This window comes from Panthera leo, chromosome C1, assembly GCF_018350215.1.
Source record: "Panthera leo isolate Ple1 chromosome C1, P.leo_Ple1_pat1.1, whole genome shotgun sequence".
NCBI classification, from domain to species: Eukaryota; Metazoa; Chordata; class Mammalia; order Carnivora; family Felidae; genus Panthera; species Panthera leo.
In genome coordinates, this window is record NC_056686.1 from 42550111 (window position 1) to 42573405 (window position 23295).

The 23295-nt window shown below is 53.4% G+C and overlaps 2 protein-coding genes across 3 annotated transcripts in view; one reads left to right on the forward strand and one right to left on the reverse strand.

Moving 5' to 3' along the window:
• Window positions 1–8321, forward strand: part of PODN (podocan) — a 29035-nt gene extending 20714 nt beyond the window's left edge. The window contains exon 11 of one of the 2 annotated variants that reach the window (XM_042951341.1): window positions 1128–2419. The gene's annotated coding sequence lies outside the window, so the exon portion shown is untranslated. Of the gene's footprint in view, window positions 1–1127; window positions 2420–8291 lie in introns of those variants that run through there. The other variant, XM_042951342.1, reaches the window with a different exon arrangement.
• Window positions 4417–23295, reverse strand: part of SLC1A7 (solute carrier family 1 member 7) — a 44124-nt gene continuing 25245 nt past the window's right edge. Inside the window, exons 4-11 of the mRNA XM_042951349.1 lie at window positions 16315–16357; window positions 13872–14094; window positions 10136–10235; window positions 9195–9428; window positions 7043–7237; window positions 6102–6236; window positions 5554–5656; window positions 4417–4989 (exon numbers count right to left, since the gene is read on the reverse strand). Of these exons, the coding sequence (XP_042807283.1) occupies window positions 4771–4989; window positions 5554–5656; window positions 6102–6236; window positions 7043–7237; window positions 9195–9428; window positions 10136–10235; window positions 13872–14094; window positions 16315–16357 (1252 nt within the window). The 3' untranslated portion in view covers window positions 4417–4770. The remainder of the gene's footprint in view (window positions 4990–5553; window positions 5657–6101; window positions 6237–7042; window positions 7238–9194; window positions 9429–10135; window positions 10236–13871; window positions 14095–16314; window positions 16358–23295) is intronic.

Here is a 23295-nt window from a genome sequence, read left to right on the forward strand (position 1 = left end):
GAGGAGAGCAGGGAGAAGCTAACCCTGTGGACACAGTAAGAGGGTCTGGCTTTGGCAGGAGGCTCAGTCCTTCCACTGTGTCAGGAGGGATGAAGGCTGCAGTCACACACAGGACAGTGGCTTGGTGGCTGAGCATGAAGATGCCTTCAGCCTTCTGTTTTCTCTGTGCAACAGGAGGTGCTCAGCAGACCGGGGTGGGTGTGGAGAAGATGGACCATTGGATCCATCCATGGCTGGGGTTTTGGCCAGGTGTGTGGGACAGAAGGGTAAGGAACAAGGACGTTGAGGGTGTTGACAAGAGAATGGCTGCAGTCGTGGACCCCGGGGGTCAGGCTGGGAAGGGAAGGAGGTGCAGACAGGAGGAGGGTGGGTGGGCAGGGCCTCTGGAGAGGGACGTTGGAGAGTGGGCATAGTGTGGTGAGTAGCCAGGAGGAGAGATGTGGTCAGAAGGGAATATCAGAATGAGCTGAGCTGGGGGTCACAGGGTCAGGCTGTGGCCATGTGACGGGGCCCTTGGGCCACTGTTAGGACACTGAAAGCAGGGGCTTGGGTCAGAGTGGAGACTTGAAGGTGGTGGTGAGGATCCCATGGGTGGATGACAGAGGGAGGTGTGGCTGACAGAAGAGTGTGCGTGGGGCGGTTATCCCACCATGGAGAAGAGGCTCTTGGGAATCCCCTTCCTCTGTTCTCAGAGCCCAGGAGTATGAAGTGGAGATCCTTCTCTCTAGGCATTGTCCTCAGGCAGAGCCAGGGGTCAATGATGGGGGTGAACAGCTGTCCAGTGAGGATGCTATATCCCTCATTGAGGGGGATGGGGAGTCCTGGGATGGGAGAGAATCTGTCCTCTCTGGAGGACATTGGCCTCTGTCGGGTCTGTTGAGTGGGGCCTTGGGAGAGGCCCTGGGGAGTGGCCAGAGGGACCTAGTCAATACCAGGCCTGGTCACATCAGCAAGAACACCTCTCAGTGGGTGGCCGGCTGGTTCTGGGCTCCCAGGGGCAACTCTGCCTCCTGCCTGCAGTCGCCTGGCCCTCCCAGAGTCCCCTTGGGGGGCCCCCAGCTCTAATCCACCTCCCCAAAGCTGGCACTTCTGCCCTGGCCTCCCTGACTCTCCCACGTGTTCTACAGGACACCGGACCGCCAGACCCCTTTCTGCAGCACGTACCTGTGCCCTGTGAGCCCCACTCTGCCATGCTCACAGACACACCCAGTGCCACCCTCACCAGCCACCCTGCACCCCACTGCCACAACACAGGCTGGACACACAGTCTCCCATTCCCCCTTGTTCCTGTAGCACCCCACGGCCAGACACGTGCAGGCAACATGACACAGTCACACACTGCTGGCTGCACGGAGCAAGCCCACCATACAGTTCCCCTCTCCATCCCACGCCCTCCATTGCCATCATGCCCTTGGACTCCTGCAGACTCAGGGAAGGGTCTGACCCTGCCCTGGCACTCACGGGCGCCTGCTCCCTTCACCTTGGACCCGCATGTGCACACGTGCGCGCGCACGTGCACGCGCACACACACACACACACACACACACACACGAGTCCCATGAAAACAGCCCTCTATGGCCTATGCCACCGACATATCTTGCCCCGGCCAGAACTGGCCAGAACAGCTTGCCACCTGCTCATCCGTCTGTTCGTCCGTCCACTGGAGAAGACAGAGTTATCTTGGTGCTCTCTGTGGCCAGGTGCCTGCCACCCTCTGGAACTCACAGAAGCTGACTTTTGTTCCTTTTCCTCCCTTTGGGGACAGGAACCTTTGGGACTGCTGCCCTGGCCTGCCTGCCCTGACTCCCAGCTGCCCGGGCAGCCACTCCCTGCCAGGCCCTGGCCGGCCACAGGCATGTCTGTGATGGGAAACCCCATTGAGGCCAGAGGGAAAGTCTCCTGGGGTTGCTGGGGCCTTGGGCAGAAGTCAGGCGGAAGGGCAGTGCCAGGCAAGGAGGAAGGGCCCAGCTGCCCTGATGACATACCTTTTTTATTCTTTGGGCCTGTGGGATGTTCTGGGTGCCTTGGGTTTTTAAATTCTTTTTTAAGAAAAAAAAAAATGATAAAAAACAAAACTGATTTTTCTTGTTATAGAAAAACTAATATAAAAGCATTACCCCTTTCTGGCAGCCTATGGCCGTGTCCGTGTGTGCTTCCTGCCAGGTGCCAGGCCAGTGCCTGGCTGGGGTGGGCAGGATACAAGCACCTGAGGGCCTTTCCAGACCAGCAGGAGTCGGCACGAAGTTCAGTTCTTGGGCCCACAAAGTAATCACACAGGCAGAGGTCCAGAGACGCAGGGTTTAGTCACGGGTGAGGAGGCCTGGAGGCACGTGTGACCGTCAGCTTGGTGGGGGTCAGCAGGTCCGGCCAGCACCACCACACGGGGCTTGTGAGCTCACTCCGCGCTTCCAGAGGCTGAGCATCTGAGCTCACCCAGAGGGCCGCCTGTGCACTGAGTGGGCACTACTGATGGGGTTTGTCCCCAGGATGGCTGGGGTGGGAAGGGGACTAGAGGCAGGCCTGAGACCTAGAGCAGGGTCTACTTGGGGGCCCAGGTCTTTGCAGGCCTGCCCCGGGGAAGAAGTGACAGACACGCCTAGTGCTCCCACCACCCCCAACAGTGCCAGAATTGGAACTGGAAGGCAGCCCCCGGCTCAGAGCACAGGTGGTGAGATGCCCAGGAAGCATGACCTCCCACTACCGGAGGTGTGCAAGCGTGCTCCTGTCAAGCCCAATAAAGACCAGATTCCTGCCTTGTGGTGGGCCAGGCTTCATTGCTAAAAGGGCCTTAGAGATGTGACACAGGGAAGGGACGTTTAAGCCGGTCCACACCACTGTGGGAATGACTGATAGCTTGACCTCTGACCTCTCTTAGGTGATTAGGCCTGAGTGAAGGAAGGATGCTCCCATGGTGGACCCCACAGCCCCCAGCCCTGCAGCGAGACGGGGATCCTAGGATCGGGGCCCTTCTTGGACTCCTCAGATCATGGCCATGCGAGGAGGATAGGAAGGAGTTCAGGAGCAGGGGCTGGGAGGCAAGTGCCCTCCTGGTTCTCTGAGTGACTTTGGGAAGCCCATCCCCTCCCCCAGCTTCACACACACACACTTCATGGACTCCTCTGTGCAAGACTCTGGAGCTAGATGTTCTCCCCAAAGCACATTCAGAACAGGCAGTGTGGCCACGGCTCTTCTGTGTCCCATGGAGCCTCCTGGAGGCACCCTGGGGCTGAGGACAATGAGGGAGAGAGTCTGGAAATGTCCTTGGGCACATCCCCTCCTTAAACAAAACAAAGGCCCCCGATTTACACTTTGCCTCCTGCATATGACAGGTCAGACAGGCCTGTCCTCATTCCAACCTCCAGGGACAGGCTCATTTGCACTCTGGCTGCCCAGGCAGGTCTGTCCATACACTGACAGGCCAGCTAGACCTGTCTACACTCCAGCTACATGGACAAGCCTGTACATTCTGGCCACCTGGGCAGGTCTGTTCAAACGCTGGCTGCCCTGTCAGGCCAGTCTGACAGCCTGTATGAGCCCAATAAAGAAATGCTGGCTGGGGGGCCTGGGTGGCTCAATCAGTTGAGCATCATCAGACTCTTGATTTCGGCTCAGGTTATGATCTCATGGTTTGTGAGTTCGAGCCCTGTGTCGGGCTGATGGCATAGAGCCTGCCTGGGATTCTCTCTCTCTCTCTTTCTGTCTCTCTCTCTCTCTCTCTTTCTGCCCCTCCCCTGCTCGCATTTCTTCCCTCCCCCCAATCTCAAAAATAAGTCAACATTAAAAAAAATAATGCTGGCCAGGGTATGGTCACCAAGCCCACAAGACTGAAAAACAAAACATCTTTATTTAGTTATCACTGAATTTGCAAACACAGAAAGGAGTAGAAAATCTAACACCACTTCATCACACAGGCTCATGGAGAGTGCTGACCCCAAGGCTCCATGGGCAGCTTGACTAAAGCATCCCAGGCAAGCCTGCCTCCCCAGTCCTGGCTGGCCCACCTGTCCTGTGGGAGACTGGCCCAGATGTTTCCAAGGGCCCCTGCAGCTCTTCTGAGGCCATGCTGTCTCCACACGGGCTGAGCTTTGTGAGAGACGACTGGTGAGACTGATGGGAGACGGGACAAGCTGTGGCACGTGGCAGGCAGCGGGCCTTGGCCTAGGCCTGGGCCGTCCTCAGGGAGGGCTGTTTGTCTGAGGCCACGTGTTATGGGGCAGGGAGGGTGACCGGCCTGGGCAGGGACTCAGCTGGGGCAGAACCAGAACATCGCTGTGTCTTCATAAACTGAAGGCAGTGGTGGCTGCTGAGCTCCTGCAGAGGGGCAGAGACCCTTGGCATCTGGCCCTGCAGGCCCCTGTCCTCCAGGAGAGAGTGGCCAGGGCCTAGAAGACTTAAGTTAGAGTCCTGGCCCTGACATTACCTGCCCTGAGACCTGGGGCAAGTGTTTTCAGCTCATGGGGTCTCAACTCTGTGATCCAGAAAGTGGGACCATATAGCCCCTGCTGCCACCCTCATAGGTTAACACAGTGGAAATGTCATAGCTGGGGCCTTGGCTGTGCCAGGTCATAATTCTCCAGCTGGGGCTCCCACATGCAGTCTTTCCCTTTCTGAGACTCTATTGTCTGGCCTATGGGGCGAATCCTGGCCTCTCAAGGGTGGGAGGAGTGTGTGAGCCTGGCTCCTGTCGAGTGCTCGGAAAAGTAGTGAGTTGAGATCCTGCCCTTGGCCCCTAGACCTGGAGGCCTCCCCTGGCCCCTGCAGCTCTGCAGGCTACACATTGGTCTCAAGCTCACTGATCTCAATGGTACAGTGGTCCAGAGAGGTGGCAGCTGGTTCCTCGTCCTGTTCCACCTGGACAGGGATGTGGTGGGGACAGGCAGGGCCCAGGGTCAGCTCTGAGGCCTCCGCCACGCTCTTCACACAGCCATTCTGCTGGGTTGCCACGATCTCCTGGAGGCTCACTGGCTTGGTCTCACGGGGTGGCAGTTTCTGGGGAGGGGAAACAGGCCTTGGTAGCAGCAGGAGGGAGTGAGGTTAGACACCAGGGAAGACTGAAAGAGCAAACCACGTGATTGGTTTTCCTACAGATGTGCTGTGGGACCTTGATATGTCACACACGGCCTCTCTGGGCTCCAGTTCCAGTCTGTCCTGTTTCCTTTTGAGGTTGTCTTTGTGGAGAAGTCCAGTGAGGGAACTGGTGGGTCCCCTGCCTGTCCACCCCAATGGGAGTGGGACAGCCTATTACACATAGTTATTGCCACGAAGCCCTGTGCAGACATACAAATGTTTGCATTGTTGTCGGCAGGATAGAGCGCACCCCCACACTAGGGTACAGGCTCCCTGAGGACAGGGTTTATCTTTCTTTGTTTGCCACTGCTCCTCCCACGATGACGAGTGCTCAACAGCTAGCTGCGAGAGGAATCGGTCACCCCGTGTCCAGATGAGGAGGCAGGGAGGGATTGGCAGAAGGCTGCCCAGCTGGTGCGAAGACCTGCACCCCCAACCCAGCTCCACCCTCCCAACGGCCAGGCTGGGAGGAAGCACTGCTCTCACCTCCACGCCTGTGTCCTGAGCAAAGTCCTTCCGGCAGATGTGGGCCATGATCCCTGCCGCCAGCGCGTCACCCAGCACGTTAATCATGGTGCGGAAACGGTCCCTGGTGAGCCAAGGTGGGCAGTGAGTGGTGGGCACTATTATTGGTAAGAGGAGCTGGCAGCAGGCAGGGCCCAGCCCAGCAGCACCTGCAGCCGGCAGCCAGGTTGGAGCCTGTGGCAAAGTGCCTTTCCGGTCCTCTCAAGCCTACTGCCCCTCCTCAGGCAAGGCCAAAGCAAGTTGGTGCACGGCTGGATTCAGGAGCATGTGGACTGTGCCCATGCTCAAAAGGGCCTGGGCTTGGTCTGATGCTCTGTTCTCACCCCCTTGAAATTCTTTATATTTTTGAACAAGGGTAGGCACGTTTTCATTTTTAAAAACTGGGCCCCGCAAAGGCTGGTGTCAGTGAGCAGGGCACCCCCACTGTGCCAAACCATGGCAGTTCCCCCTGCCCACCCTCAATGCCTGCTGCCTGGGGGATGAGGCAGGTAGGGGGCAAACCCACTCACAGAGCCCAGTCGACAGCGATGATGAGGGTGATGTCGTCAGTGGGAAGTCCCACGGAGGTGAGTACGATGACCATGGTGACGAGCCCAGCCTGGGGGATGCCAGCTGCCCCGATGCTGGCCGCTGTGGCCGTGATGCTGCAGGAGGGGCAGGGAGAGGAAGAGGAGGAGCAGGAGGGGCAGGCCTCGCTGTTGGAGCCCTGGCTCCAAGAAGGAGTCCAGAATGCCAGGGCCTCTGGGGACAGCCATACGGGGCAGGGGTTGTTAGGAATGCCACATCAGGAAATTCTCAGGGTGGGGGGCACGTCCCTGCTCAAGGTCCTGTGACTCCATGGGCCTCCATCTCTGGTCCCAGTGGAACCTCCTGAGGAGTTTGTAGAAGAGCATGTGCCTGGGGCTACTGCCTCTGTCAGGTTCCAAAAAGCTGACCAGAAATTCAGGTCGTCCACCTGCATGGCTCTGCCCAGCCTCCCTCTGGGCCTGGTTCCTGGGGCCAGACTTGTGCCCTCAGGCTGGCACACAAGGCCTTCCCCACGGCCTCTGACCCTCACCCCAGCACCCTTCCTTCACCTCCAGCCACACTAGCAGTCACCCCCCCCCCCCCCCCGTCCCCTCATCCCACCCCTGGTCTCTGCTCACCCTCTGCCTGCCTTTAGCCCCCTCCCTGCCCTGCATGCCCAGACTGCAGGCCCTCCTCTGGACCTTAGTTCCCATCCTGCTCGGAGCTCCCCCTCTGCAGGGTGACACTGGGGAAGGAGCCCTGAGTCATAGAAGCCAGGCCACATCCCAGCACTAACATTCTGTGTGGCTAGGAACAAACCCCTTGCCTCCTCTGCACTTCAGAGACCCCATCAGATCTGAGAGCTCAAGAATCCCGAAGGTCCTTCCGGTGCCCTCCTCTTCCCCGGCCAATCCACCCTGGGTATGGGGTGTCAGGTGTGTACCTGATGGTGATGATCTGGCCGAAGTCCAGCTCATAGTTGTTGACCTGGGCAATGAAGATGGCGGCCACAGCTTCATAGAGTGCTGTCCCATCCATGTTGATGGTGGCGCCCACGGGCAGCACAAAGCGGGCAATCCGCCGGTCAATGTGGTTGTTTTCCAGCAGGCACTTGAAGGTGATGGGCAGTGTGGCTGAGCTGTGGGCAGAGGGGCCAGTGCGTGCCTACCACTGTCTCCCAGGGTACTCCGGGGCTCTGGGCTGCCTGCGTGCCAGGGATGGGAAGCTCGCCCCCACCCCAGGCAGCCCACCCATCACGGGGGAGGACAGGCTGAAGGAGCTTTGAAAATGGTCTCAAATGGCATTCTTGGCAAGTGTGTGATCAGTGGCCCGGCCAGACCCGCCCAAGCCTAGGCCCCGGAGACCCCCCACCAGCCGCACAGGTCAGGAAAGGAGCCACCATCAGCAGAGCACCTACTACGTGCCAGGCATTGTGCTTTACACACGCTCTTATCTGACCCTCACAGCTTCCTGTGAGGGAGGGGTTTTGAGTCCATTTTACAGATGAAGAAACTGAAGCCCGGAGGGGAGGAGGGGCTGACCCAAAGTCATACCACTGTGCCAAGCATAAAGTGGCTAACAGTAGGGCTCTGGGGCCGGCCTTGCTGGATTTAGATTCCAGCCTCCTACTAGCCAAGTGGCTCTGGCGGGTTCCTTAACCTGTGTGTGCCTTAGTTTCCTTATCCCAAACAATACCTAGATTACAGAGCTATTAGGGTGATTCAACAAGAAAGCGCTTAGAGCAGTATCTGGCACATTACAGGCAGTCAGTGGTAGCCACTACTGTCATTGTTACTGCCTCTGTTACTAGAGCTCCTGGTGGCCGTGCTGAGACTAAAACTCAGGTTGGTTTGGCCACAGTGCCCTTCCTTTCCCACAGGCCACTGCCTGGGGAGCCCACGTCCATTTTCCAGAGCCTGCGATGATCTCCCCAGATGTGCTGGGCCCGCGGCTGTGGTTTCTGCCAAGCAGGAGATGGCCAAGGGCTGCTGGCTCCAGCAGGGCTTGGCCTGTGGTATGGGAGCTGGCAGCCATTGGGACTTTGCCTTTCCTTTCCACCTCCTGGCTCTGCCCTGCGTGGAGGTTCCTGGACGAGGCTTCTGGGGCTTTTCCTCACTGGGGCCCTGATCCTCCTAAGTTCTGTGTGAGGAATTCTGCTGCTAAGGGTGGGGGCCCTCACTCCCATTTGACAGATTGGGAAGCTGAGGCCCAGAGAAGAGAAAGCAGTAAGGGCTGGAAGGAAGAACGAGGCTCTGAAGAGACATGGGCCTGAGCTCAGGCGAGTCCTTCACGTGGAGCTTGGACATATGCTGTGGGGAGAACCACCCTTTCTTCACAGAGTATGTAGAGCACTTTCTCCTCCTTGGTAGACAGACGGGTGGGTTTGCATGCCTCCAACTCTGCTTCTGCACTCAACTGTGGGCCGGGATCCTTGAGAGCAGATGCCACCTCATAGGCTAGCCTTCGTGCCCCTTGTGAGTTATCTCCACTAATTCCCATGCAACCCTTAGAGGCAGAGACCACCCTGATCCCCAAACTGCATATGAGGAAATTGGTGCCCAGGGAGGTTAAGTGACTTGCCCACAGCCACACAGCCAATGGGCGGTGGAACCATGATTCAAATCCCCACTGGTGAGTTACACTGACAAGACTGGGACAGGGCATCCAGCCAGGATGTCCCTGCAGCCGTGGACAGGCCAAGACCCTAAACAACACAGGGTCTGACTCCAACGGAGCACCGTATGGCAGCAAAAGGCAACAGCCATTGCAGATTCATCCCCCATCAGCTGTCCCGACCCCAAGATATGTGGAAGCCACCGCCATGTGGACTGAGTGCACCTTAGGGATGCAGGCAGCTGAGGAGGGGAAGGCCTTAAGAGGCAATAAGGGCTTTCTGCCATTCAGGCCGGTGGGGCCTCAAGCAATACATTTCAAAAATTGGTCTCATTTACCACTGTCCATAGCTACCCCCAAGTTTGTAAAGTGGGCCATACTGAACTTTCCATGGTTCTATGGCTATGGACAAGTGATGGCTGGACAGATGAATGGAGTTCAGCTGCCAGCATCACTCCACCCTGCCCGTCACCCAGGGCTACCTGGAGGAGGTGGCCAGTGCAATGAGCAAGGCCTGGAGGACGCCTCGGATAAAGACAATGGGGTTCTTTTTGGTGATGAAGAAGTAGAGCAGGGGCAGGATGAAGAGGCCATGGACCACCAGTCCACACACCACGGTGACCGCGTAGAAACCCAGCTTCTTTCTGACTGCTGTGGGGTCGTCCATCTCCAGGATCTTGCCGGCGATGAGGAACACAATGCCAAAGGGGAAGTACCTGAGGGCAGGCGGCCAGTTCAGTGCCAGGCAGGCGAGGGTCCCGGGCAGTCCTGGCACAGCATCACTGCCCCCTGGCCGCCCGGGGATCCTGTGAGGACTGAATGGGAGTCTGTACCAACGTGCCCAGTACATGTGGCCTCATTAATACCACGACGCTCAACCAGTCCAACCCGCACAACCTCTGGCCTCCCTCCTTGCCTTCCCGTCTAGGTCTCTGAGGAGGCCCCCCGCCCTCAGCAGGCCCTCATTTCAGCCCAGCGGCGCCACAAACTTCATGCGTGACCCGGGGCGGGCCTCTGCGTTTCCCCATCCAAACTGTACAAGGTCGGACTAGAAGATTCCTAAGGCCTGAGCTCTGAACCAAGGAGTGGCAGCTGGTTCTCACTTCCAGTGTTTCCCTTCTCCAAAAGCTAAGCTGATGAGACTCCATGGGATGGGGAAACTGGGCCAGGAGAGCAAGGCCACGCTTAGCTTGTAACTGTCCTCCAGTGGGCCTGATCGGGCCAGAAATGGCAGGCCCGAGGCTGGAACTAGACCTGGTCAGGGCTGGGCCGGGGGATGCAGGGCAGAATGTGGCCAGGGCTGAGCCTCCAGGGCAGGAAAGCAGTGGAAGGGGCCGTGGTATCCCTCCATCTTCCCAGGGCAGGGCTGAAAGGGGGTGGGGTGAAGGTGGAAGAGGACACTTCTGCCCCCAGCGAAGCTTACCACACAGCCACCGCCACAATCTTCATGACGGACTCATTGAGGCACTGGCAGAAGCTGACTAGAGGGGTCCCATTGTCCCCCATGCGGCCCAGCATGATGCCTGCAGGGGCAGAGACACACAAGCATGTCACAGAGGCCGCACACCGAGGCACAGGCACGCACCACAGTGGCATATGTGCCAGCACACGCTGGCGGCCCAGCAGGGACAGACCTGCGCGCACATGTGGCCCTCGGGCCTTGGCTGAATTCCCAGCAGCCTTGGATCAAGCACAGTGCTTCCCTGCACCCTCTCCTCTCCTTCTCCTGGGCCTCTACTGCTGGACCAGGGCTCTCATCTCATCCTCCTCTCTAATCCATAAAAATGTTCCCTGCCAACCCCCCACGCACTGACTTCCTGAACACTCCCACCATAACCAAGATCCCCCCTGCTTCAGGCCCCGATTGATCTGACCCCTGTCAACACCTCCCACCTCCATCTGGCCCTGCTTTTCACCTCCTCACTATGCTCTGGCATCACTGGCCTCCTTTACGTTTCTAGAATACGTCAAGCTTTTCACTGCCTCAGGGCCCTCGCCCATGTATGTCCTGGTGCCTGAAACCCTGGCCGCCCAGCTCCCCACATGGCCTGGAGGCCCGTCCTCCTCTCCCCTTGGCAAACTCTCCATTTATTCTTCTCTGTATCATGTCTTTCTGATCCCTTTATATCACTTATTACAACTTATAAGTGTTATTTTCCGGTTGTCTGTTATTATTATTTTTTTTTTCCGTCTCCTCCAATAGAAGGTTAGCTCCATGAGGGAAAGAACTGTATCTCCTTAGCTGGCACATTGTAGGTGCTCAACAATAATCACTGAATGAACGAACGAACAAATGAATGAATAATAAAGGCTTTCCCGGAGCCCCTGTCATTCTCTTACTTGGGGAGTGTTCGTGTGTGTACTATTCCCCAGGTGAGCTCTGTGCAGTTGGGCGCCATCAGGCCACTCCTGAAACGGTGACAAGTGACAGCTGTCCCTTCTGGTGACACAAAAATGGAGAGCAAAACACACTCTGTGGCTGCCCTTAGAAAGCTTACCAGCAGTGTGCTTGGAGGGGCTCATCACCTGACTCAGCCAGGGAGAAGCAGGGACTGGATTTGAACCCTGGCTCATGTGACTCCAGAGAGAGGCTCTTTCCTGCCCCAGGAAGCCCTGAACTCACACTATCCACAGAACAGCTACCACATGGCGATGGGACGACATGGGGGCCCTGCTGGTATGGGTGGGAGAGACCCAAGTTGAAGGTGATACAACCTAGCCCTTGCCCATAGGGCCTGTGGAAACCTGGCTGAGCTGAGACCCAGGTCCCCTGCCAGCTCTGTCCCTCCTCCCAGGCTATTCCTGCCCGAACCAGGAGACACATAAGGGCTCAGGCTGGCTGGGCACCTGTGTGCTGGGGACCCAGGGTCTGGTGGCAGGCCTCCTGCAACAGTCCTGGCCAAGGGGGCCTTAGTATCAGCTGCTTCCCAACACCAGGGACGAGATGGGAAAGGAGGTTGTGTCGTGGGGACCCAAGAAAGCCGCATTTGGAGCAGCTGTGCACGTGTGTCTGCTCACACTCAGATGTGGGCACACACAGATGCAGGTACAAATGGAAGTGGACACACACAGGCATAGGCACGTGCTGACTTGGGCACACATACACGAACATATACACACTGACACATAGACAGTTACACACATCCAGGAAACAGTGAGTCAGAGGGTCTCAGGGTTTCTTTTGCTCTGCCAACAGAGGTCCTGTTTATATGTTCCCACCCCTAAGAGAGAGGCAGTGGCTGGGGAGGAGCGGGAATGTCCAGTATTGGGGACTGATTGCCAGATGTGCTGTGAGCGCCTCCAAACACCGTCCTGTCACATGCTCGGGTCCCTGAGGCCCTAGGCCCTCTGCATGCCCGACATTTGGGTCAAGATGATTAGAGCTCCGTTACCCACCATGGTCTGTCCATTCCCAGCCATCTACCCATCTCTCCAGCAGGTTTTCCTGCATGCCTGCTCTCTCCAGTCAGTGTGGTGGGCTGTGGGGATAAATGGGGAACAAGCCAGGCCCGTCACTGCCTGCATGGAGCTTACGCCTGCTTCTGTGTAGACGCTAAACAGTTACAGAAACAGATAACTGCAATGTGGTCAAATGTTTAAGGAGTAACAAGGAGTACCTGAGCAGTCTGGGGGTGCTAGGAAGACTTTCCCGAGGACGTGATGCTTGCAAAGACCACAGTCCCCCTGCAAAGAGGGGAAGGTGCAGGGGGAGAGGAAGGGGCAGGGGCAGCCAGGCTGGGGGAGTGGGAAGATCTTTGGAGAGGCACCTTCCTGGAACCGAAAGGCAGCATGGCTGGGGGAAGAGAGCAGGACCAGAGAAGCCGGGAGGCAGGCTGGGCCAGATCACACAGAGCTCTGCAGGCCGTGTACAGAGTTCGGGACCCCTTTCCAAGTGCACTGGAGAGCCACTGCAGGACTTTGTGAGCCCGTGAGGAGGACACACCAGGACAGGGACCCTTCGGGAGGCTCTTGCAGAAACCAGGTGAGAGGTGAACTGTGGTGGCCCCGAACTGTGATGCTGGCAGTGAGCAGAGGGAAATGTGGGCTCGGAGAGAAGTTTCGGAAGCAGACCTGACAGATTTGGATGCGGGCCAGGCAGAGGCAGAGGCAGAGGCAGAAAACAGCCCCTAGATTTCCTGCATGAGCAACCAGGAGGACAGTGAGAAGAAAACCTTGTGGACAAGTCAGAGAGGGAGGAGAGGCCCTCGCCAGGACCTTGGCCAGGGCAAAGAGGGAAGTAGATGCCAATTTTAGAATAAGACTCACAATGACCTTTGATAGCCTAGAAGGACAAGACAGGGACTGACCAGCTAGATTGTTCTGGATGGCTTGTCTCCAAGAAGGAAAAGGTGTGTGTGTGTGTGTGTGTGTGTGTGTGTGTCTGTCTGTCTGTATTGGTGATGGTGGTGAGGGCACTGTTGGCAGAGGCATAGCCATAGGTTTTGTGGGATCCGAAGCTTATACTATTTGGGGCTCTCTTTAAGAAAAAGAATATTTTTTTGTTTTGTTTTGTTTTGTTTTGTTTTGTTTTGTTGTTAAAAGGTACAGGAAGGCCTTTGCTAGTGAAGCCTCACCAGCTTCGTGGTGATAGCCTATGGTTGGAGGTTTTGGCAAGAAGAGTAGCAAAGGGGAGGGTGTGGTCAAGGAGGCCAACTGTGGGCCCTGAGAAATGACACACACTTGTCTGAGGACAGAGTTGACCAGTGGGGAGCCCCTGTGGTTGGAAATGGAAGGGAGAAATGAGGACTTTAATGAGACAGTGATGGATAATAGATTTTCAGGTTTTTCCTGTTCTTCATTGTAACCTCCCCGCCGCGCCGCCCGCCACCCTGCCCTAGTATCCCCAGACCTCAGTAAAATGGAACAGGCTGCTGGGAGGAAGCCTGAGGCATGGTCTTCTTTAAGGGAGAGGAAACTAGCACCCAGGAGTGGAGAATTCCAAGTGAGGAATGCTAGCTTCGACTGGCGTGGGGGAGGGCTGGAGACTCCCTTTGGTAATGGAATAGGGACTTGAGCCACTCTGGGTAGGAAAGAAAGGAATCACCTGGAAGATGGGAGACTCCAGGTTATTCAGATTAGTGGATGCAGGTTGCAGAGAAGGGTAGATGCAGGAAGGGACTGGCTCCCGGCCACTGCCGGGGAGGGGAGGAAGCACATACCCATGGTGGCAGAGAAGATGACGATGCCCAGCACGTTCATGCCATCGGTGGTGTCAGGCTCTGACTTGTAAACAACCTCGGGTGGCGGGGTCAGGTCCAGGGCAAAGTTCTGAACATGAGAGCCGTTCTCTTCCTGGACCCCGTAGATGAGGATCTGCCGAGGAGGGGCCTCCTCTGATGCCATCTTGGGGGATTTGACAACGGGGGTGGTCTTGGTACGGTACTAGTGGGTGACACCCCAACCAGGAAGGAGTCAGGACCAAATATTGTTATTAATATCATCAACAACAATAATAATATCTTGGAGGCACATTTGTATATAGTCAAGAACTATTTGATGGACGATAATCCTGTGAGGTAGGCAGGAGTATCATCAAGATTTTACCAAAAAGAAAACTGGGATTCCGTCATCCAAGTACGCCCTACCCAGCCATGCTTCTATTAGTCCCTTCCACCCTCTCCTTCCTTCTATGCATCATCACACCCATCTGGGATCCCCTCTAACCATCTCCTCTTCTACCCAGATAATTTTCTATTCACCCATCTATCCCTTCCAAACATCATTTTCCATCCACCTAATAGCCAGCCAGCCCTGCCTGCCACTGATGGAAACTTGGGCCTTCTATTTGAAAAGCTCAGGTTGCCCCAAGCCTTCTGGAGGAGAAGACGTCTCAGCTGCAAAGCCCTGAGCCTCCATGCTGTCTACCTTTCCTCCTCTGCCCCAGGGAATCCTCATTCCTCAGGCACTAGGAGTCCAAACAAGGGAAATTTCTAGCCTCCCAACACCACAGTATCGATAAGGTAAGCCTTCTGGGGCACAGGGTGGTGTGGAGAAACCAGTTAGGAAATATATGGGACCAGAAGTTTCTGTGCTTCAGTTTCTTCATATGTAAAATGGGGGTCACAATACTATCTAGCTCGTTTGAATAAATGAGGCAACACACGTAAAGTGTTTACAGCGGTGCCTGGCGTATCTGGCCTTATGTGGCCATTACTGCTGTTATTACTGCCATCACTACCGTCAGCATTCCAACATTGGACTTTCTGTGTTGGATGCCAGGGATATGAAGATGAACCAGACGTGAATTCTGCTCTGAGAGCTTTGGGGAGGGAGTGACTTACTTTGCTTCAGAGGATCAGACAGCTTCACAAAGAAGGGGATATTTGAGTTGGGTCTTGAAGGATGGGTAGGAGTTTGCCAAAAGAAAAAAGGGCATTCCAGGTAGGTATGAAGCAAAGGAACATTCACTCTTTCTCTCTCACACCTTCAATAATTTTCCGTCACTGTTGGAATAAAACCCAAACTCCCTGGCCTACCATTCGGGGCCCTTCACTATCTGGCTTATTTCGTAGATAAAGACCCAGGAGATTAGGAAAGATACAGAGATTAGCTCAAGATTTCACCACTCCTTATTTTGGAGCCTCCTATCCAACCCTCAACCTCCTCCTTTGTGTCCCCAGTCCCCAGTCCCCAGTGCAGGGACTAGCACAGGCAAGGGGGTCAGGAAATGCTCGCTGGATTGTCAACTAATCAGCCAACATTTTACAAGGGGAAAAGCATTAGAAGTTATTAGAAGGGCAGACAAAAATTTGTGCACAAGGATATTTACCATAATTTCTAAAAATGGAAAAACTTTGAAAACAACCTAAAAGCCTACCAAAAGGGGGAATGGTAATAAACTATAGCCTGGCCTTATCACGGGCTCTTGTCTCACTGCAAATATTGTATTTTAAAGAAATGCTTAATAACCAGGGAAAATGCTCATGATGTAATGGGGGTGGGGAAAAGCAAGACACACACTGTCTATGAACCGTTAACCTAATCTTATTTTTCTAAAACATATTTATGCAGAGAACTAAGACTAAAAGTGTACCAACTACTGTCACTGTTGCTTGGTGCTGGAACAAGAGATGATTTTATTTTCTTCTTTGTATTTTTTAGTATTTTCCTAACATTTTACACTGAACATCGTTACTATTCTTATTACGGGGCAAAAGGATTCTTTTTAAAAAGAAAGAGAAAACAGGCTTAGAAGCCAGACAGACCCGGGTTTTCCTACCAGCGCCATCATTTACTGGTGGTATAACCTTGGGCAGATCTTTTAATCCTTCTGTGCCTCAGTTTCCTCATCCGGGAGAGGCGCTGGCACACTGAGGGCAGGGTTACTGTGAGGACTGACTGAGACAGTGGGTGTGAGCATGGGTGTAAACCTAGAGCACAGTGGCTTCCCCCCACCCTTGTAAGTTCTCTTCGTCAGAAGCTGGAACCCAGGGCAGGGGTGTGGCCATGGGAGGCCGTGAGGATCCAGGTCTCCCCACCTGCCCTCCTCTCCAGCATCCGGCCCCCAGGAGGCAGGGAGACTTGCTGGGGAAACCTGTCCCTTCCCAGCCTGGCCCAGGCTGGTCCTGCCTGCCCTGCTCCATCGCTCTGGGATCCACTTACCTGTTTGAAAGTGGCTTCCACCAGGTTGGCTGGGAACATGTTCCTGGGAAGAGAGTCAGCAGTTGAAGAATTCCACAACCCAGCACAGGAGGGCCTGTGGGTTCATCTGAACACCCCGCTTGGCAGGCAAGGCTCTCCGTGACCTAGCCCCACCTCCCTCTCCAGTCTCATCTCTTCCCCACCCCCCAGTACTCAAAGCTCCAAAGGCAATTGCATCCAGTTCCCTAGAAACACTGCACACTTCTCCAGCAGCCGGCCCTTCGTCTACACTGTTCCTTCTGCCTAGAATGTCCTTCCTGCTTCTCTGGCTACCTCGTACTCCAATTAATCAGAGGCCAAGCCTTCTCTGATTGCTGGCCGACTCTGTGGGCCTTCCCTTGTGGATCACCTGTGTTCCAGCCTGCTGCAGTGTGGCAGCGGCTCAGGGGTCTGCCTCTCCCACAGATTAGGCCTCCTTGAAAACTCAGTTGTTCGTATCTTATCTGTGCTGCACAACACATGACTTGGCACATGAATGAGATCATAATTCTTGTTAACATTGTTTTCATAAAGCTAAAGGAGGAGGGTGCTTGTCCTATCAGATATGAACACCTTCTGTAAAGATATAACTTTAAAGTGCAGTATTGGGGCGCCTGGGTGGCTCAGTCAGTTAAGTGTCTGACCCTAGCTCAGGTCATGATCTCGCGGTCCGTGAGTTCAAGCCCTGCGTCGGGCTCTGTGCTGACCGCTCAGAGCGTGGAGCCTGCTTCGGATTCTGTCTCCTTCTCTCTCTGCCTCTCCCCTGTTCACACTGTCTCTCTCTCTTAAAGTGCAATATTGACACAGCTGTCAACAGAAAAACCAATAGAACAGAACCTATAGCCCAGAAACAGAACCATCTAAATACTTCATTAAAAAAATAATAAAGTGTATTTTTTTTTAAGTAATCTCTACACCCAACACGGGGCTTGAACCCACAACCCCAAGATTAAGAGTCCCACGCTCTTCCAACTGAGCCAGCCAGGTGCCCCTAAGTACTTCATTTTTGATAAAAGTTGCTTCACAGATCAGTGAGGAAAGGAAGGACTTATTATAGAGCACTGTGTGGCCAATCAACTATTAAAAGAAAACAACAACTTAGAATCCCTATTTATACTTTGTGCCAAAATAAATTCCATATGGGTTAAAGAAATAAGAAATTAAAAAAATGAAAACATAAAAAGCTAGAAGAAAATATAGGTTAATATTTTTCAGATCTCAGAATATGGAAGGACCCTCTAAGAAGAAAATGAACAATAGAAACATCAATAGATTTTACTACATAGAAATTAAGAATTAAGTGGGAGGGAGGGGAAAGTGGGGGATGGACACTGAGGAGGGCACCTGTTGGGATGAGCACTGGGTGTTGTATGGAAACCAATTTGGCAATAAATTTCATATTAAAAAAAAAAAGAAATCCACCACACACACACACACACACACACACACACAAAAGAATTTCTAGGGGCATCTGGGTGGCTCAGTCAGTTAAGCATCTGGCTCTTGATTTCGGCTCAGGTCATGACTTCATCATTCATGAGACCTTGCCCTGTGTGTGCTCCATGCTGACTGTGGAGCCTGCTTAGGATTCTCTCTCTCCCTCTCCCTCTGCCCCTCCCTCTCTTGTGCATGTGAACACGCATGCACTCTCTCAAAAAATAAATTCATTAATTAAAAAAATTTTTTTAAAGAAAATAAGTTAAGAATTTCCTAAGAGCAACATGGTATCCTGGGTGGGATTCTGGGGCAGAAAAAAAAGACATTTGTGGAAAATCGGTGAAATCCAAACACGGTCTACAATTTAGTTAATAGTGTTGTACTAATTTAATTTCTTAGTTTTGACATCTGTGCCATCATTCCGTACTTTGCTGACTTCAGGGAAAGCTGGGTGAAGGGTATGTTTGTAAGTTTTCTGTAAACTTACAATTATGCCAAAATAAAAGGTTAAATAAATTGAGAATTCTCTGAGACAGATTCACATAGAAATAGAATTATAAAGCAAATGACAAACTAGGGAAACTATGTGACCAAGTGTTATCGTCCTAAATCTGTAAAGAGCTTTTACCAATCTTGTCTTTGTCTCCTTGTTCCTGTCTCTTCTCTCTAGAACATCAGCTTCCTGGAAGGCAGAGGTCTCTCTGTTTAATTCACTGCTGTGTCCCCAGCCACTGGAAGAGTGCCTGGCACATAACAGGCCCTCAGCAAATATTTGCTGCATAAATAATTTGACCACAAAAATATTAATACCTCAACAGAAAAACGATCGAAAGTCATGACCAGACAATTCACTTTGCAAGAGAAGGAACACGAGTAGCCCAAAAAAGCTTTTTAAAAATGCTCAACTTCATCAATAAATTAGACTTCCTTTTCGCCTATCAAGCTGGCAAAGGATTTTTGAATGACAATACTCTGTGCTGAGGAGGTTTGGTGACCCAGACACCCCCACATGTTTCTGGCAGCAACCTTTCTGTAAAGCGACTTGCAATTCCACCTGAGGGTCTGCAAACTATTACACCTTTGTCTTGACAACCCACCTCTAGGAATCTTTCCCAAGTCGGGGATGCTAACAAAGATTTTTGTTCACATGTTTGCATCTCCTTAAATAGGCCATGTGGACTGACCTTACCACCCAGTCTTGTTCTTGGCAAATCTCTTCTTTTTCAAGACCCTGCTCATACATACATGGAATTCTATACGAGGACACGAGTATGCATTGTTCCTTAACCTCACATCCCAGCAGCCACTGTTGGAAAGCAGAAACTATCATTTTTTTCCCACCGTCGTTAAAATATAGGTTCCGTGTAAGCATATAGCAGGAGGAAGAGACCTTAGAAGGAGCTACCAAGGCAGAAACTGGGAAAGAGTGGTCATGACTTTTCCCACTAATTTCAGCTTTGTCACAAGAGAGAGAAGGAGCAGGGGTCAGGGACCAGGATCTCAGAAGCTCAAATGAGGCTTTTTTTTTTTTTTTCCAAGTTATGAGCAGATTTCTGCCAACAGAATAGTAGCTGCCTGCAAGGGCTTTTGACATCAAGCAGACCCAAAACACCAAAGCCAGGGTTAATGCCGGGGGCTTGCCAGACACACAGCTGCCAGAATGCAACGGTCCACTGGGCCTGGGTTCTCATGATCAAAAGGGAGGATGCCTGTGCTGTGCCAATGGTTAATAGTCTGAAAATCTCTCCTGGGCACAACCCCAGGAGGTTCGAGTGACTTACAAGGTAGTTTTCTAATGAAACCTAGAGGGAAGGCTGCTTTAGTCTGAAACTAGGAACTTTCAAAAGTTGTAAGAGACCGAATGGAACTTACACCTCGTATGTACATTTCTTTACAATCTCCTTTAAAATTAGAATAATTTAAAATGTGGGTTGTGGCAGGGTTACCTACCCAGTCTCTATTCTCTCCTTCCTTACCGACAGGTGCCCTGGCATGTTACGGGACCAACAGGGCTTTGCTGTCAAACCTTGTCTCCCAGCCTCTCTTGCCAAAGGGGTGGCCAGTGAGAGGAAGTAGGAGTCATTGGGTGGTGCTTCCAGAAAACTCTTGAAAAGGAGCCTACTCAGCCAGGACCCTTTGGTCCTTTCCTCCAACTGTCTCCTTCCTGCTGGAACATGGACATACTACCTAGAGCTTCAGCAGCCTTCTTGGACCATGAGACCCACTGATGATAAAAGCCAAGTGATAAACATGGTAGGGGGAGCATGGGATCCTGATGACCATGAGCTGCCCACTGCTGGACTATTGATTTGGGAGAAAACGAAAGCCTTTACCACAGTTAAGCCTCTGCTGCTTCAGGTTTCTCTTAACCAGCAGCCAACAGCAACTCTTGACTAATACATGTGCTCATACTAGTAGTCAGTGAACTTTTCCTGTAGTCTTTAATGAATTGTACTTTTTGATTCCTGAAGAGGAAAATGTACAATATTTTCTTGTGGCTTTGAATACCCATGAGAAGTCTTCCCATTTGCCCCATGAGGCCTGGGCTCCTGGTGGCATAAATTCTGACGTAATGTGCTTGGGAGACATTAGTAGTCACGCCCATCAAGCATACACGGGCCCAGCCTTCCTGCACATCACTTGGGGCAGGGCCACAGTCTGTGGCGCTTCTCTTTACTTACTCTTTCTAAGTCCCCACTGCGATGTTCTAAACTTGCCCTTAACCCCATGTCACCAACCCATGCCCCAAGGTGGGGATTGTTCCTTTGCAAGCACAGCCCCTGAGAACTTCATCCAATCCCTGAGAGGGTCACTGGGAGCTGTAAACGGAGCCAAGTCATTAATTCATCTCTCTGGTGTTTTAATAAGATTGGAAAAAAAAGAAGAGGCCCAGCTCTGATTAGTGTTCCTCTTGTTTGGGTTGTTTTCTGTGAATTTGCACTGTGAGGAGACGTCAGTTTTCTGGAGCCCTGGGAAATGAATTCATGTCTTGGTGAGTCGTCTGGGGATGTGGCCTTTGGGTTCCTCTGGAATCCTCTTTGAGAGATGGAAGCATGTCTTGCCAGCCCTGAGTTATGCTGCGTCCTTCTTTCACTGTTCAGGTGGCCCCTCCATCCTTCTGACTTCTCATCTGTCACACCTGTCCCCACTTCCCTGTTCCTTGCCCTGGCCACCGTGTTCTCGGTCAGTTATCAACGCCAGATAGCCACCTGCTCTGGGCCAGAGCAAGGGTGAGGGGACCCCTGGAAGCCTCCCTCCTGATGTTCTTAATTTCTGCACGGCCTCCCAGAACATCAGAGCTAGGAAGGATCTCCAAGAGTGGCTCTCCAGTTCTTGTCTGTCTGTCCTAAAACGGAGGGCAGCCTGCTGCAAGGACTTGCATTTGCCCCCTCCCCAGCTCTCAGCACCACGTCTCCGCCCAGAGCAGGTGTTTCATAAAGGTGGGGCGGAAGTGACTGCACCCTAAACAGAGCATCCCCTTGTCTCCAGTCACATCCTGTCCACTCTGCCCTGCTCCAATCCATCCTTCCCAAACTCACCAGCTTCCTGTTTCTAAAGCCAACCCCTCAGCCTGGGTTCAAGGTCTTCAAGGTTGGGTTCTGCACCATCCTCCCAACCCCATCTCCCAGAAACCACCTCCGGAAGCTCGTGCTCATGCCCTGCAGCTTCCTCCCTGGTTTGTAGGCCTCTGTGTTTCAGAACTACTGAGTGAGAAGGGATCTTGAAAACCAATGGGGAAACTGGGGCCTGGAAGGACCACACAGTGACAAGACCTCACATCCCCAAGGTTCTGGTTTCCTGTCCCAGGAAGCATGTGACCTCTCTCTGCAGTCCCACTCTCTGACTAAGAAATGGCTCCAGTGAGGTCCAACCGCTCAGCTTTGCAAAACAACTTGCCTTGGGGTTGAGAGCAACTGGGGGAAAGCCTAAAACCAGAAGGATCAATTTTCACCACGTGAAAAGAGCAGGAGCCACTCCTGGAACATTTGACTCTGACACGTGTGTCCAATCCAGAGCCCTCAGCCCCTGAGCAGGGGAGGCAGTGGTGGGGAGGGCGGGGACTCCCCGAGCACCAACTCCTTCCACCACAAGGAAAGGCTGTTTCAAATCATAGAATCCAAGAAAGGATGAATCATAGCTGCTAAATCTTAGAAATAATGGATCTTAGAAATGAAGCTTCTCGAAATTCTTCTTCCCTTGGTTTCTAGGACATCTGTTCTCCTGGTGTGGTTCCCCTCCCGTCCCTCTGCTTGCTCCTGCTCTATCGGCCCTACACAAACCTCTAATGTGGGTCAAGGCTCGCCCTGGGCCTCTGAGCCACACACTTGGCACTTCCTCCCTGTACCAGTGTGCCTCCTCACGGCTTAGACCCCAGCCCCACTGGCGACCCTGTGTCCTATGTCTGTATTCAGCAAACACTGAGCACCTCCTCTGCGCTGTTCTAGGCTCCAGGATACAGCAGGGAACAGATTTTTGTAAAGATCTAGCCCTCGTGGAACATATTTTATTCCAGTGAGGGAGTCACAAGGAGAAATAGGAAAAGTACACAGACAGGATAATGTCAGGTAGTAATGAAGGCTATGCTGAGAACAGACCATAGGGAAGCAGAGAGAAAGCAGGGTGACGAGGTTGGATACTCTGATGAGAGGTGATAGTGGTCTGGGAGATGGCGACAGTGGCAGAGGAGGACAGAAGGGACAAGGTTTGGAGTTTTGAAGGTAGGGCTGACAGAATTTGCCAACAAACTGGATGCAGGAAATGAGAAAATGAGAGTCGGTGGCCCAGTCTCCCAACCTTCATCTCCCACTCGGACTCTCCCAAAGACTCAGATCCAGCAGCCAACCATCCACTGACATCTTCCCCGGGATGTCCACACCCGCTCTGCCATTGTCCTGTGACTCGGTGAGCACACCGCCATCCAGCTGGGTGTTCAGGCCAGAGACCCCACTGCCCTCACAATCAGCACCGCCCACCTCCTCCACCCCCTCCTCCCTCCTGCTCCTGCCTCCCTCCTGTCTCCTGCTGGTTTTACTGTCTGAGCAATCCTCAGTCTGCGGTCTCCCCGTGCCCATGGCCACCACCCTGGCCCCATCCCTGCCTGTCTTCCCTTCCTCCTCCTGCCCCCCCTCCACCTCCACTCTACAGCCAGAGGGAGCCTTCCGGATCGTGCCACTTCTGTTTTTCAAGCCCATTTCCTGTGGCCTTTAGGACAAAACACAAGTTTCGGCCTGGGTCACAATATCCTTCACACTGATGTCCACTCCCCTTTCCCCTGGTGCCCCAGCCACGCTGAGTAGGTGACGATTTTTCCCTGCACTTTCCCTCTCTGCTCAGGACCTTTGCACAGCTGTTTCCTTAAGCCGTCATGGGCTCCTGGCTCCCCTGCCTTCTCTCTCATCCCACCCTTTACCTGGGGCACCTTTGCCGCCTCTGAGTCTGCTCTCTGCACTCACCCGCAGCCTGTGCTTCCCTCACCACAGCCCCCACCCCCATGTTGTCCCTGTCTGTTCGTGGGCCTTTCCCTCC